The 13,890-nt window shown below is 43.8% G+C and overlaps 1 protein-coding gene across 1 annotated transcript in view; it reads right to left on the bottom strand.

Annotated features, from left to right (window-relative positions):
• The window catches only part of EFHC2 (EF-hand domain containing 2), a 55,923-nt gene extending 42,186 nt beyond the window's left edge, over positions 1-13,737 (bottom strand). Inside the window, exons 1-3 of the mRNA XM_082219831.1 lie at positions 13,585-13,737; positions 8,148-8,336; positions 3,026-3,176 (exon numbers count right to left, since the gene is read on the bottom strand). Of these exons, the coding sequence (XP_082075957.1) occupies positions 3,026-3,176; positions 8,148-8,336; positions 13,585-13,626 (382 nt within the window). The 5' untranslated portion in view covers positions 13,627-13,737. The remainder of the gene's footprint in view (positions 1-3,025; positions 3,177-8,147; positions 8,337-13,584) is intronic.
• Positions 13,738-13,890: the final 153 nt, after the last annotated feature.

Genomic DNA, 13,890 nt, shown 5'->3' with positions numbered 1-13,890 from the left:
TGACATCTCTCTCACCTAGAGTTGATGCCAAACCATAGCACAAGGGGCCGTATTCATCTCAATCCCTACACTAGTGGAAACCAGTACAAGGATTCCCATTAGTGTGACAAAAATTCACCCCTCCTCCCACTGCATCATCCCCAAAATCTTTTGTTGTGGGTTGGGAAAACCCCAGGAACAAATGTAGAGGGTACACGGAGGGAAGAGAAGGTTCCATCACTCACAGAAAATCCTTACACTGAAAGAAACATAGCACTACATTGCAGCCTTATATCTCCACTGGGAAAGACACACAAAAATAAATCTCTCTCCTTGGTTTTGGCAAAGTTTCAATCAAGAGCCTCAGTTCTGATTGGGTAAGATTCCAAAAAAAGTGAATGAAATGTGTGGGCCATGCTATCTCATTCAGGGGCGCCAACTTATAAAAAATATTGGGGGGGGGCCATACCGGGGTCCTGCCGCTGCTTTGCTCGGGTAGCCGGGAGAATGCAGTTCGAGGTGGCGGTGTTGGGGAGAGACCCTCGCTCAGGGCGCCACGAGACTTGGCGGCCGGCGGCCTATCTGGGGGGTTTTGGAGCGTATTTCGGCGGAGCGATTGGGGAGGAGGGGGCTTGTTGCCGGATTCTTCAGCTGGGCCGGAGATCCGCTGCTGGGGGGTCCCTGGGCCGAGTTGTGAGCCCGGCCTGCTGAAGGGAGATCCAGCCGATTGCGCGACGGGGACGGCCGGGGCTCTCCAGCTAGGGCGCGCGGCTGGCTGGCTGGCTGGCGAGGGAGCAGGTGGGGAGGAGGCGGGGGTCCTCACTCTCTTAGGAAACGCACCCGTGCGCCCGATTGCCACGAGGTCCGAAGGGTGCGTGTGTGGAATTAAAAAGCAAAAACGAGATACGGGCAGGGCAGGCAAAGAGTTTTCCGCAAGAGCATGGAGGGCAGGTTGAAGAGAAAATCACTCAGGATGAGACAGTCAAATCAGCCATGATAAAATGGGCTCAGGATATTGGGTATAACATCATGTTTGAGGACTGGGAAAGGTTATGGACCACTGGAATGAAATTCACGGCATGTAATGCCTTGAAGGAAAATATTATGAAAATGATTTATAGGTGGTACATGACCCCAGTCAAGCTTGCAAAAATATATCACCTGTCTGATAATAAATGTTGGAAATGTAAGGAGGCTGAAGGGACATTCTTTCACCTCCGGTGGACTTGTCCAAAAGTGAAGGCCTTCTGGGAAATGATCTAAAATGAGTTAAAAAAGGTATTTAAGTATACCTTTCCCAAGAAACCAGAGGCCTTCCTCTTGGGCATTGTTGGCCAGAAAGGGTTAAAGAAGGATAGAACTTTCTTTATGTATGCAACTACAGCAGCAAGAATACTTATCGCAAAATATTGGAAGACACAAGATTTGCCCACACTGGAAGAGTGGCAGACGCAATTGATGGACTACATGGAACTGGCTGAAATGACTGGCAGAATCCGAGATTTGGGAGAAGAAACAACGGAAGAGGACTGGAAAAAATTTAAGGACTATTTACAAAAACAATATAAGTTGTATGAATGTTAAAAATTTACACGATTCGGAAACTATAGCTTCAGCAATTAGATTTGGGAAACAGGAAATTATATTTTAAGTAAGAAAAGGTCAAAATCTAAGGTAATACTATGTTTAATTTAAGATATAAGTAACTGATGAAAAGTATGTTAAATTTAGAGGTATAGTATTTGAAAAGTACAAAATAAGGTACGAAACAAGGTAATAATTTGCTGATATCTTTATTATAAAGAATGCAGGGTAAGGGAGATGCGAGGAAGTCCAGTTAGTTATAGAAAAAATGTGTTGAATGGTTGGTTTTCTTTTCTTCTTTTTCTTTTTTTCTTTTTCTTGTTCTTTTACTTTTTTCTTCAGTGTATGTTTCTAACTTTGTATTTGAAAACTTAATAAAATCTTTATATATAAAAAAAGAGAAAATCCTTTCGCTTTTCTGGGGCGCAGGGAAGTCTCAGAGCCGGAGGTTGGGGAAGGGACCCCCTTTGCTCTGCCCTCTTCTCCCGTCTTAGATTCGCATGGGGGTCCCCGCCCGAGCTTGCGTGGCCACCGGGCCACACAAGTGCCGCGCTCTACGCGGCACACCTTGCTAGCCGCGCAGCTGTCCTCCGCGGCTGCCAAGCGGCCCTGCGCCGGTACCCAGCCCCTCTGGGCGCCCGCTGCGCTGCCAATGACAAGTGGGCGACGTCGCAGGTGGGGAAGGCGTCGCTTTCTTTCCCGATCCTTCATCCTCCCAGTCTTCCAGCCCTTTTTTGGGTTGGAAGCTCGTCTCGTTCGCCCTTCTCCTTTCTTCACCCTGCGCGCAATTTTCCTCCCTCGTCTCCCTCCCCATTTCTCTCTCCTTCCTTCCTTCCTTCCTTCCTTCCTGATTGACAGACTGACTGACTGACTGACGGGCTCGGGCTCGGGCAGCCACAGCGTCAGCGGAGTTGGCGATCGGCGGCGCGGGGGGATGGCCCTCCGGGGGAGCCGGCGCTGCTCAATGGGGTTGCCAATGAGACAGGCCGGCCGCCCCCCTCCCCCGGCCCGGCGCCCCCCGCCGCGCCGGTGCCCGTTATCGAGCTGGTGCGTGCCGGGCGCCCTATAAAAGCCGCGGACGCGCCAAGCGTCGACAGGCAGAGCCAGCGCGGCGGCGGCGCTCTGCTGGAGGGGCGCCCGAGATTATTGGGGGGGCAGAGCCCCCCCAAACGAATTTTTGAGGGGGCTCGGGCCCCCTCAAGCCCCATGGAGTCGGCGCCTATGATCTCATTCAAATAAGTTTAGGAGACACCAAACTGGTTACTGATTCACAGCTGGCCTCAACCTGAGTCACTGGAACTTGTGTTGTAGCTGAACCTAAACTTGAACTTCTTAACATTTAACTGTTTCCCGCTTGTAAGCAATAATAATACTATGTAAAGAACAAACTGTACCAGACAGGCAAAGATTACAGTTTATGAAGAGGGATGCTTCAAGGAGAGCATTTGTAACTAAAAAATACCTTGTGGAATTCCACTGTTCTTCACTTGGGGCTCAACCACCTGAATTGTGTCATCTTCCAGATAAAAATATATTTTACAATGTCTTATTCTGTACAGCTCTTGATTTTTGTCAGGAACTTCTTCATCAAAATAAGCATCAAAAGACAATACCTATACAAAAAACACAAATTAAAATCAACAAGCACTAGTTGTAAACAAGTAATGTGAAGCTGTAAATTAAACAAAGCAGTGCATTGAGCAAATGTAAGCACAGAGATTTGGATTTCAACATCTGAGCTTTCTCTGATAGTGCAATCCTATATATGTCTACTCAGAAGTGAGTCCAATTAAATTCTGCGTGTAGGACTGCAGTGTGAGTCATCCTGTCACACATGTGATTTGAATTGTTTTCTACTTAGAGAAGTCCAATACACTTGTAAAACTTGCATTGATTAGAGTGTAGTGATGTGCTCATCCCTACCTCATCATCCAAAGTGTAGACTCATTTTTTCCCTTCTATTTTCCCATGCTGTATGTGAAAGCAGGGCTTTGCTGGTCCTTATCCCCCCCCCCCCGCAATGAATTATGCTGTATTCTTGTACTGATCATCATACTTACATTTACTCATCTTCATCACGCTTTCATTACGTAAGAAATCACATTTAATCAGGCCTTATATTTATCACCCAAAAAGAGGAGGGTTACAAACCAGTTTCTTTTGTTAACTTTGCATAATTAAAGAGTTGGCTGAGTATGGGTGATGTGTTGCCATAGTCAGTGACGTTGTTTGGAAGCAACAATATCAACATAACATACACTAATTATGTTGTGTGTATGTGTATGTTTCGTGGAGCCAAAAACCACTCATTAATTCCCCATGATTGAGCATATGAGATTGGGGAGGTGGGTAGTTGCAGGGCAGAAGCCCCACATTTGTTTATGGATGCAAATCTGGACAATTTCTGCAACATCCCTGTAACAGTGTACAATCGAGTGCTGTTTCCCAGCTTCACTCGTTGACAACATTCACACATGGCACAAAGGACATGAGAATATCACTTGAGAAAATAGTTGAAACGAGGGATGGGGAACCCGCAACTGTTCAGAGGCTGGCTGAGGCAGCTGGGAATCCAACAGCATCTGGTGAGCCACAGATTCTCCTATCCCTAGCCTCAATGCCACTCAATGGAGCTTACTTCTGAGTAGACATGTGTGGGATTACAACAGTCTGCAAGCTAACACATACTGTGAAAAAGATTGGCAAGTATGTGAAAGTTGTGCAGAAATGCTACAAAATAGAAATTACAAAATAATGTTATTTTGACACACACACTCCGTACACACACACGAACACACATTAGTTCTGCTCAGGCATCAGCTAAACTCTTAGTTGTTTTTGCAAGCCTTTGTAACTTAAGAAATATTTCCTGTACAATCTGCTATTGTACATATTACTGATCTGTGGTTTTAATTGCAATTTTAAGACTGTTTTAGTGTGCCATTTTATTATTATTTTAAGCCACCATGGGCTCTCTTGAGAGGTAGGGAAGGCTATAAGAAAAATGCATTTATTATAGTTACATGATTAATGGTCCTTCCTAAATCAGATCTTTTCTGGAGCCAACAAGTGTTACAAAGTAATCCAGGCTAGCTTCCTGATGAGGTGATCACCTGGGTGATGGGCCATTAGGGGGAACAATGGAAAGGGGCTCTGTGTGAGACAGCAAATGTACGAGGCCCCTCCCACAAATTGCAGCTAGTCAGAAGGCAGGTAGAAGGACAAAGCCAGAATGGAGTGGTGTGAGCAAGAAGAAAAGCAGCAACCTAGAGTGAGCCAGAGTGATATTTGTTTTCTGATTAAATTTACTGAATTATTAGTCCAATATTTCAATCAATAATACTGTTATGAGTTGTGAGGGGGGCTGTATGCAGAGAACCTCCAGTAATTTTCTTTTTTCATTTGTCAAGAAAGTCCACACATATCACACAAGAAGCAGCCCTCCTCAAAGTCCCCACTGGCATCTACTATATACTCCTGAATCCAGACCAGAAAGGACAGCATCAGGGTACAGAAGAGTGGACGATTCTCTCTAAGGATGGTGATCAACATTACATCTTCCTATTTGTGCTTTGAAAAATAAATGTAGGAAAGTAACTTTCTAAAAGCCAGAGATACATAAATATAGTGCTGTATGAACTCTGGCAATTCCCCAGGAGGTTTATGGGATGTTAATTTCACAGTGAGGCCTGATTCCTCTGATGCTGCAGAGATGTGTAGCACTGATTATTTTCCAGCTTTGAAAATGTGCATTGGAAAATCTATTAATATAGTCCTAAAACAGGGGACCCCAAGCATGGACACCTACTGGGGAGTAAATCCCTTTCAACACAGAAGTATTTACTTCTGAGTAAACATATCCATGTTGCAGAAAAGATGAAATCCTGTAGCATGGCTTACTGCAAAAAAATGCCAAAGTATGCCTTGCTAGCAAGACAGAGTGACAGCAGCTGTGGGGGTGAGAGAAGCTATTAATGCAGAGTAAAGTCTCGTCTGAATTTGCACTTAATGAGCAGATTTAATCTCCTAATTAGATAGGCTGTGCATAGATAATTAAACACTGATTATATGGCTAACATTACAAATATCAAAAGGGAACAACCATAAGCCTCAGCAAGAAGAATTTTCAAATTAGCAAAGAACTGAATGTTGCAGATTATACCTTCCGATTCCGATCTCTGAACTTCTGCAATATTCCTATTTCATGTACGCATATAACTTTTGTGACAAAATATCACCAGCTGCCTGGTGTTTGGAGTGTCTCTGTGTTAATGTTTATTCTCTCTCTTTAAATAAAATTAACAGAAGTTGTATATCAAGTAGAGATGATGGGTGGCGGGGAGAGAGAATGGAAATTAGCCAAGTCCTGTGGGGCACTCTGGAAAATGCATTATGTTTGGCTTGCTTGGACAGTATAATTTGATGAACAAATTTTACGAGGAACATTTTCAAGCATGAATTGTCCCATATGCAACTTAACTATTTAACATCCTAATCCCAAGCCCAGTTAAGTAATTGTATTTGGATTTATGCTGATTGTGCCTCACTGGTTTTCACAGGATAGGATAGGATTTAAATCCAAAGCACGTTGGCTGAACTGGCTTGTAGATCATGCTGCAAGCATTATAGCCTTGTAGCAAGCATTACACAATGGAAAAACTAAACACACCATTTTATGTATTATTAAAATGAAATATGAGCACGCGCTTCTCCTTCAGTTTCATTTTAAATTTTCAGGAAGTCTACAAAAGAGGGACAAAGAGATACAATTCTTTTAATGCATAACTACTTCATAAACCACAAATTTACAATGCTGAAATACCAAGCCTAGAAGTGAAAGTACCTTTAGATGGCATAAGAATAACAGCACAATGCCTATGGTACTTAACATTTTTTGTGTTTTTTTTAAAACACACATTAATAGCAATATTTAATAAGTGTAACAATATCAATTCAATAAATTAATAATAATAATACATTCATCACTCACATTACACTTTCTTCAGTGTTCAAAGCCTCTCATCTCTATTATTTGGAGGATAAGAAATAAGTATTCATGCATTCAACCAAAGGTCTTGCACTTTCCACATGTGATCTCCCTTTCCCCATTCCCTTCTCTCCTTGTATACATAGCTTAACAGAAGCCTTCCTGGCTTAGATGTAACAGCAAATCATGGTTGTCTAAGTGAGCCGTCAAGGCCAGGATTGCAAACTACAGTTGGATCCTGGTTAGCAATCCTGGACTAGAGCTCTTGCACAAACCACAGGGAGCAGATGAGCACAGAGCTCATTCCCAATCCTCCTTCAAACCGTTAATATGATGTCTCAATGCAGTAATTGTCATTAAGTAATCCCCACAAAAAATGCTATAGGAATGGATATCACTATTATTGCCCTCATCCTGGAGATGATGGGCTGAGGATGAGAGATTGTGGCTTGCCTAAATCCACTAAATTCATTCACACTAAAGTGAGGTTCACAGTTGAGGCTCTTGACTGCTCCACTACCCCAGCGCAGTTATTCATTTATGCCATGTTTCCAAGACTAGAGGTGTCTTAATATTAGTACACAGGATGGGGTGGCCCAGCAGCTGCTGCCCTTCACATTCACAAAGCACAGGGTCAGTCTTACAGCAAATTTATGCCACTATGTTTGCATAATCAGTTTATCTGAAATAGCAAATTCTCTTCAACCTCTGATTTCTTTACAAACTGGAGGGGTAAATTCGAAGCTGAAATAAATTATATGGGACAAAAAGAACTTTTGGGAAAATTGGAATTCATTCATTTTTATTGTTTTCCTTGGAATAAATCATTGTGTAAAATATTGCAAGGCAAGGTGAGGTGTGTAGGGCTCTTTGGAATTAGGCAAGTGCCCAGGGAATGACATAAAACAGCAGCCAATAACATGGCAAATACTCTCTGGAATTGTTTTTCTATGTAGACAGATGCTTCTCTCTGAAGGTGACAATTATGAGATGAAAAGCAACCTCTGAATTCTGAAAATAAGCCACAATATCAGAGACAAAATGAATTTCAGGAATGGCATTCTGGTGATTCAAAGATGCTAGAAGCCTGCAGCACAAGATCTGGCAGGTAAATTGCAATCCAGACCCCTCTACCTGCAGCCCATCTCTTTGGTGGGATAGCTCAGTCAGTAGAGCATGAGACTCTTAATGTTGGGCAAAGGATTCCTGCCTTGCAGGGGGCTGGACCATATGATCCTCAGGGTACCTTCCAACTCTACAGTTCTACAATTCTATGATTCTGTGATTTTTTGGAATCCCTCGCTCAAGAGAGTAAACCGCTTGGAGGTTTTAGGCAATTAAGCAGTATATAAACCTTATCAAATAAATAATTTGAAATAAAGGTCCCCTGTTCCCTAAAATGTCATCCAATCCAAGAGCATGAAACTGTCAGATGTCAATAGAACAGAACATCACCCAGTTGTGTGTTGCTCACCCTTTACACCCTTCTAAGTGCTACGCATATTTCAGGTTTCACCTAAGGATGCTGGGGTGAAGGAACACACAAGCCACTGGAAACTTGCAAATAATGTGAACCAACAAATCTGTCTCGCTGTACCTGTTTATCAAATGCTACCCACGAAGGCGCATCACATCCAGCCCCTCTAGGAAACACACTGTACTTTGGTTTCAGCTTTTGTCCAGGCAAAGGTTCGCCTCCTATTCCAGGTTTGTCTTCTCCCACCAACATAGAAACCTTATTGCAGTAACTCCAGTGTTGAGATTTATGGAACTTTTCTTTCCCTAGCTGCAACCAAGAGGAAATAAATAATGTTTTCAGAAAACACAAAAGGGCATTTTTAGACTGCAGTTACAAGAATAAAACCTATGGATTCTGAATCACACAATTCAGAATCCATGAAGCAATATTAATCATGATAAAATAATAATTAAAGGGCTTTAAATCTATTTTAATTTCAATCTAAATACCCATGTAATTTTTTTGGACATTTTATTGACTCAGATGTGATACACAGAATGAGTCCATCTTGGAAGTAGTTTTTCTGGGCATATCTGCCGAACAATTCCACTGATTTCTGTGGCACTGAGATGGAATGCCATGAAATGAATGGGATTGCCCTCTTTAGGAAAAAATAAATGGAACCACTGAGTGTTGTGCTTGTAGCTCTGGAATCTATGGCTCTGAGTAAAGCAAAGATGGCAAAACACAAGCACTCAGCTCTATTATTAGTTTAAAGTCTTCCATATTATCGGGTGCATGGGGTAGGGCACAACTGCATTACATCAAAAACTAAATCACAAGTGGAAAAAGTAGTGGCATCTTATTTATGACTGCAAATGGGGGGTTTGCACTGGAGCTAAATCTGGCTAGCCACCTTGGCTGTGAGCCCTGGAAGACCTGCTTCTTGTCTTGCAGTCTTTTCCACCTAGCCTAGGAGAGCAAGGCCCTGACTGACTCCAGCTGCAAAAGCTGAGGCTGCTGAACAGACTCTGGGACATGGGTATTGTCTAGGCGGAGTTATTGGGGGTTGTTGTTGTTGCTGTTATTGATTTTAACTTTCCGTATATATATTTTAAATCTTCTTACGATTTGTGTGGAAATTGTTCATTTTGATTGTGTATTTTCTGATGTTTCGTTTATTGTTTGACTTCTTTGGTTATGTTTGTAATTATGTAATCTTTTTCATGTTGTAAGCCACCTTGAGCATGGTTTGAACTATGGAAAGGCAGCATACAAATAAAATGATGGATGGATGGATGGATGGATGGATGGAGCCTCAAAGTACAACATACAGTAGTTATTTGTCAGTTTCACCACCACCACCACTGTTTCCAGCAGGGAGTCTTAAGACTTTCCCTTCAGACTTTAGCTGAACTATTAAAATTGACAAAGGGCCTCTCCAAACTTGGCTTTGAGGCAACCTGAAGTCAAACTACACATTACCTTAAATACTACAGAGGAGTATGGTCAATGCTATTTTTTTCAGAACATGCAGGTTAGGCTTGTTGGGCAACTCAGGGTGGAGGAGGGTTAAATCAGGTATAGGCAAACTCGGCCCTCCAGATGTTTTAGGACTACAACTCCCATCATCCCTGACCACTGGTCCTGTTAGCTAGGGTTGGTGGGAGTTGTAGTCCCAAAACATCTGGAGGGCCGAGTTTGCCTATGCCTGGGTTAAATAAAAAAGAGCTGTGTGCTTATATTTTTGGAGACATACTGACAGAATAACAAACAAAGGAAAAGAAGAGCGTTGCAGAAGAGCAGGAGCCATGTGTCCATGCTCCATAAGGAGATGCGTGTGTATTGTGCCATCAAAACCAACATGCTTTATTTTCAGCTTGGTCTTGCTGTAGTGCCAGCACAGACAACACTCAAAATATACAGCATGTTGGTTTTGATGGCACAGCGCCAAAGCACCTCCTTCTGGAACATGGGAATTTTCCTCAGATTCAGTTACCAATTTTTGGTTCAAGTTTGTGACAGCATTAATGCTTCATGATTTCTGAAAGTTATCACATCCATCACAATGCTTTTCCATAAGAAGGCTAGTACAGTACTGCACACAGGCAGCCCAGGCTGACAAAGCTCTGGGCCACATTTAAACAATGGGACTTAAGCAAGCGCTTGACCTTACCCCAATGGCTAGGAACTGATATCAGGAAGTAAAGGGCAGCTTATGCCTTCAGTTTTTGAAAGTAGTAACAGATGGGTAGTAGTGACTGGTAACAGCAGGTGAGGAGGATGAGAATCTCACCCCCATCATATCACCCCCATCCTGATGGTGGGTGTGCACAAGCTGTTTCATTTACGCATGACCATCATACACCAAGCTGCAGCATCCAATAACAAAATGATTTAATGTGTAGATCATGCTTGCAAGGTCATGGGGCAGAATTTTTAAATAGTGCTGGTCCTGGCTGTTACATTTGGATTAGCAACAATCAGCACAAAGACCGGCACATCCAGAGACACAAGTTGATCATGTTATCACACCAGCATGCCCGCTACTCACAAAAGCAATACACTCGCTGGGGAAGTAGCAATCTTAAAATGAGATCTACCACCACTTTGTTGCTGAAGTGGTGTAGAGTTGTATCTTATGAAAACGAAGCTAGTGCTCTTCTCATTAGAAACCTATGGAGTTGTCAATACAGCATTATTGCTCATTGGGGAGAGATATGTCTTTCTTCCATACATTGTTGGACTCCATCTTCCCTCAGCCTCAGCCGGCCTGGCCAACAGCCACTAAGCTGCCACCAAGGTCAATGGCTGCTGTAAAATGAACTGTAAAAGAATGAGTGCTCTCATGGTCAATGAAACTGGCCAAAATCAGCTTTTGGTCTAACAGACTGCTAGTAATTTTGGTTTATTATAAAAATGTAAGAATTGCTTTGTGGGATCTGACCCAAGACCATTCTGTTTCTAACAGATACTAAAGGAGCAGTGACATGAGGCAACAAAAGAAGAGGCAAAGCTTCAAAATGGTACTGGAAAATAAATCTCTATCAAATAATAATACCCCTTGGGAAACAATAAAATGCTCTGACACATTTTGGTAAATGGTAACCTTCCTCAGGGGGAAGAAACATTATTATTTGATAAAGAATCATTTTTCAGGGTCATTTTAAGGCTTAGCCTCCTCTTCTGCTTCCAACAGAAAGAAGTTAGCCAGATGTCTCTGAGTCTGGGCACTCACAAACAAAACACAAAGATAATAGTCCTGTTTTGTCTGGATTTGGCATATGATATTCAGAGGTGTTTGTTGCTACTGTACAATGGGGCAGGATCTAAAAGTGCCCCAAACCTGGCCTAAACAGAAGGCGTAAGAAGTTTCTATTCAGCAGGGAATAATGTTAAGTGGCTGCCTAGCTAACAATCCATCACCAAGGCGCCTGTGGAAACACAAGTAAACACTTAACAGTTCCTTACAATGCATTCTGCATTCTGCTGAGCAAACCAACTATTTTTAATAACCAAGACAAACTACAGTATTCACAAAAAGTCTGGAAAAGCAGCATTTCCTTTAAAACTTCTTCCAAACTTCAGGAACAGAGTGATGAAATACACTTCAATAAAGAGCAAAGCAGAAGCCTGGTTTAAATCCAGCCCTTACTGTATTGGATAACCCTAGAAATAATTGTCTTGTGGCTGAGCCCATATTTTGCAAGATTCACTCCTGAACCTGTCATTTAACAAATAATCCCTGAAGATAAATTGTTCCTGCAGATTTATGCTTCTTCCAATAATAGTACAAATCCATTCATAAATATGTTCTTGGAACACACTCAAATATATCTATGACTTTGACTTCAGCGCTCACTGAAATCAACAGGATGTTGTCATATTTAGACCCAGCTTGGGCTTCAAAAAAACAAATCTTGCCAGAGATTTCTTTTTTTCTTTTCTTATTTTTTATAGAGTTACAAGCTTGGTGGATCAGGGGAATGCTGTGGATGTACTGTATCTTGATTTCAGTAAGGCTTTTGACACAGTCCCCCAGATTGTGGAACAGCTAGTAGAATGTGGTAGATATGATAGCCATCTTCAAACATCTAAAGGGCTGTCACATGGAAGATGGAGCAAGCTTGTTTTCTCCTGCTTCAGGCAGTAAGACCCAAACCAATGGCTTAAAGTTACAAGAAAGGAGATTCTGACTAAACATTAGAAAGAACTTTCTGATAGTAAGAGCTGTTTGACAGTGGAACAGATGCCCTTGGAATGTGATGGACTCTCCTTCCTTGGAGATTTTTAAACAGAGGTTGGATGGCCATCTGTCATTGATGTTTTAGTTGAAATTCCAGCATTGCAGGGGGTTGGACTAGGTGACGCTCTGGATCCTTTCCAACTCTACAATTCTATGATTCTATGCCCATGCAAATGATGCTGCTTTCAAGGCACAAAAATCCTTACATTAATCCAATAGTAACTGGTACCCATTGGGACTGACAGTGCAGAAGGCAGGGAGACAAACAGTGGGTGGAGCCAGAGCTAATAACAGACAGAGCCAACAAATTATAGCTTTGCCCCCATCATTTTCCCTGGTTCGTTCTACAGAGGAAACAATGATACTAAGGAGAAGGAAATGAGAGCCTGGAATGTTTAAGTAAAAAGGAATACAAAGGGGGGCAGGCTGAGGTTGGTAAGGCAGTACCTCATTCACCCTAATGGACCTTCCTCCCTTGCTGAAGTATTCCTTTGATACATGTACCTTTGTATTGAATATGGAGGTGTGAGTGGCCAGTAATGCTTGGGGTATATTGAAGACTGAGCTTGCAAAAGGCCCCATACACGCCATGCATTTAAAGCAGATGTCACCGCACCAAAGAATATCAGGAACTGCAGTCCATCCCTCACCAAGCCACAATTTCCAGCGCCCTTAAGTGACCATTCCTTTGATGTGAACCACGTGCTGAAAATGCATGTTGCATGTGCAACCGAAGTTGTTATAAAGTGTAAGAGGGTTAAGGAAAGACCTCTCTGCCTCTGCACAGCCACAGGCAGCCAGCACATGGAGACAGCAGGAGATGAACTACGGAGATCTATCTCAACATGAGGCATTTCCTCGTAGAAAAGAAGAGGTCGTATGTAAAAGTGATGCTACAAATCACACAGGGAGGGTGAAAGGAGAAGGGGATAAGTGATCCCTCTCTCTTCCTTCCCACCCCACGTCTTAATCAATTTCACCTCCTGGTGCTGCCCCACCCCCACCCCCACATTATCTGCTAAAATGACAAGCTGGGGGCGGGGGGGGGCGGGCATTCCCGGTCCAGCTTCATAAAGGGAATACAAGGAAAGTGGTTCTGCCATGCAGTGGGAGCCCAATGCAGCGGGAGGGGGGGTGTTGTTATCACGCCTCGTGTTTCCTCCGTGGCGGGTCCTCCTGAGCCGGATCCGCGCGAGCACGTGGAGGCGCGGCGTCTGCGAGGAGGAAGGCATTGCGCGTTTCGGGGGGGGGGCGCCGTGGACATGAACCTGGGGAGCCCCCGGGCGGGGGAAGGAGGAGGCGGCGGGAACCAAGCCGACCCCCACTTACATTCTTGTTGAAGGAGTTCCCGGGCAGGAGCGGTAGCGCCATGGCTGCCCCGGTCCCGCCCGCCGCCTCGGGCTGGTGTTGCTGCCCGAGCCCGGCCGGTCGCCCTCCGCGCTGCCCAAGGCCGGAGCAAGCGCCGGCGCGCTGTTTGGAGTCCGGTTGCCTGGAGACCCCCCCTTTGACGTCACAGAGGGCGGCCGGGAAGGGGGGGCCGCCGCTCGCTCCGCCCTTGCTCTCTGCCGCCCCCTGCAGGCTCGTCAACGCGGGAAGCCTTTGCGCCCCTCACTTCGCGGCTGCTTTGCTCCCCTC

Source organism: Podarcis vaucheri, assembly GCF_965113315.1.
Source record: "Podarcis vaucheri genome assembly, chromosome: 4".
Classification (NCBI taxonomy): Eukaryota; Metazoa; Chordata; class Lepidosauria; order Squamata; family Lacertidae; genus Podarcis; species Podarcis vaucheri.
The sequence above is the reverse complement of the archived record's forward strand: the minus strand, read 5'-3'. Positions and strand labels throughout refer to the sequence as shown.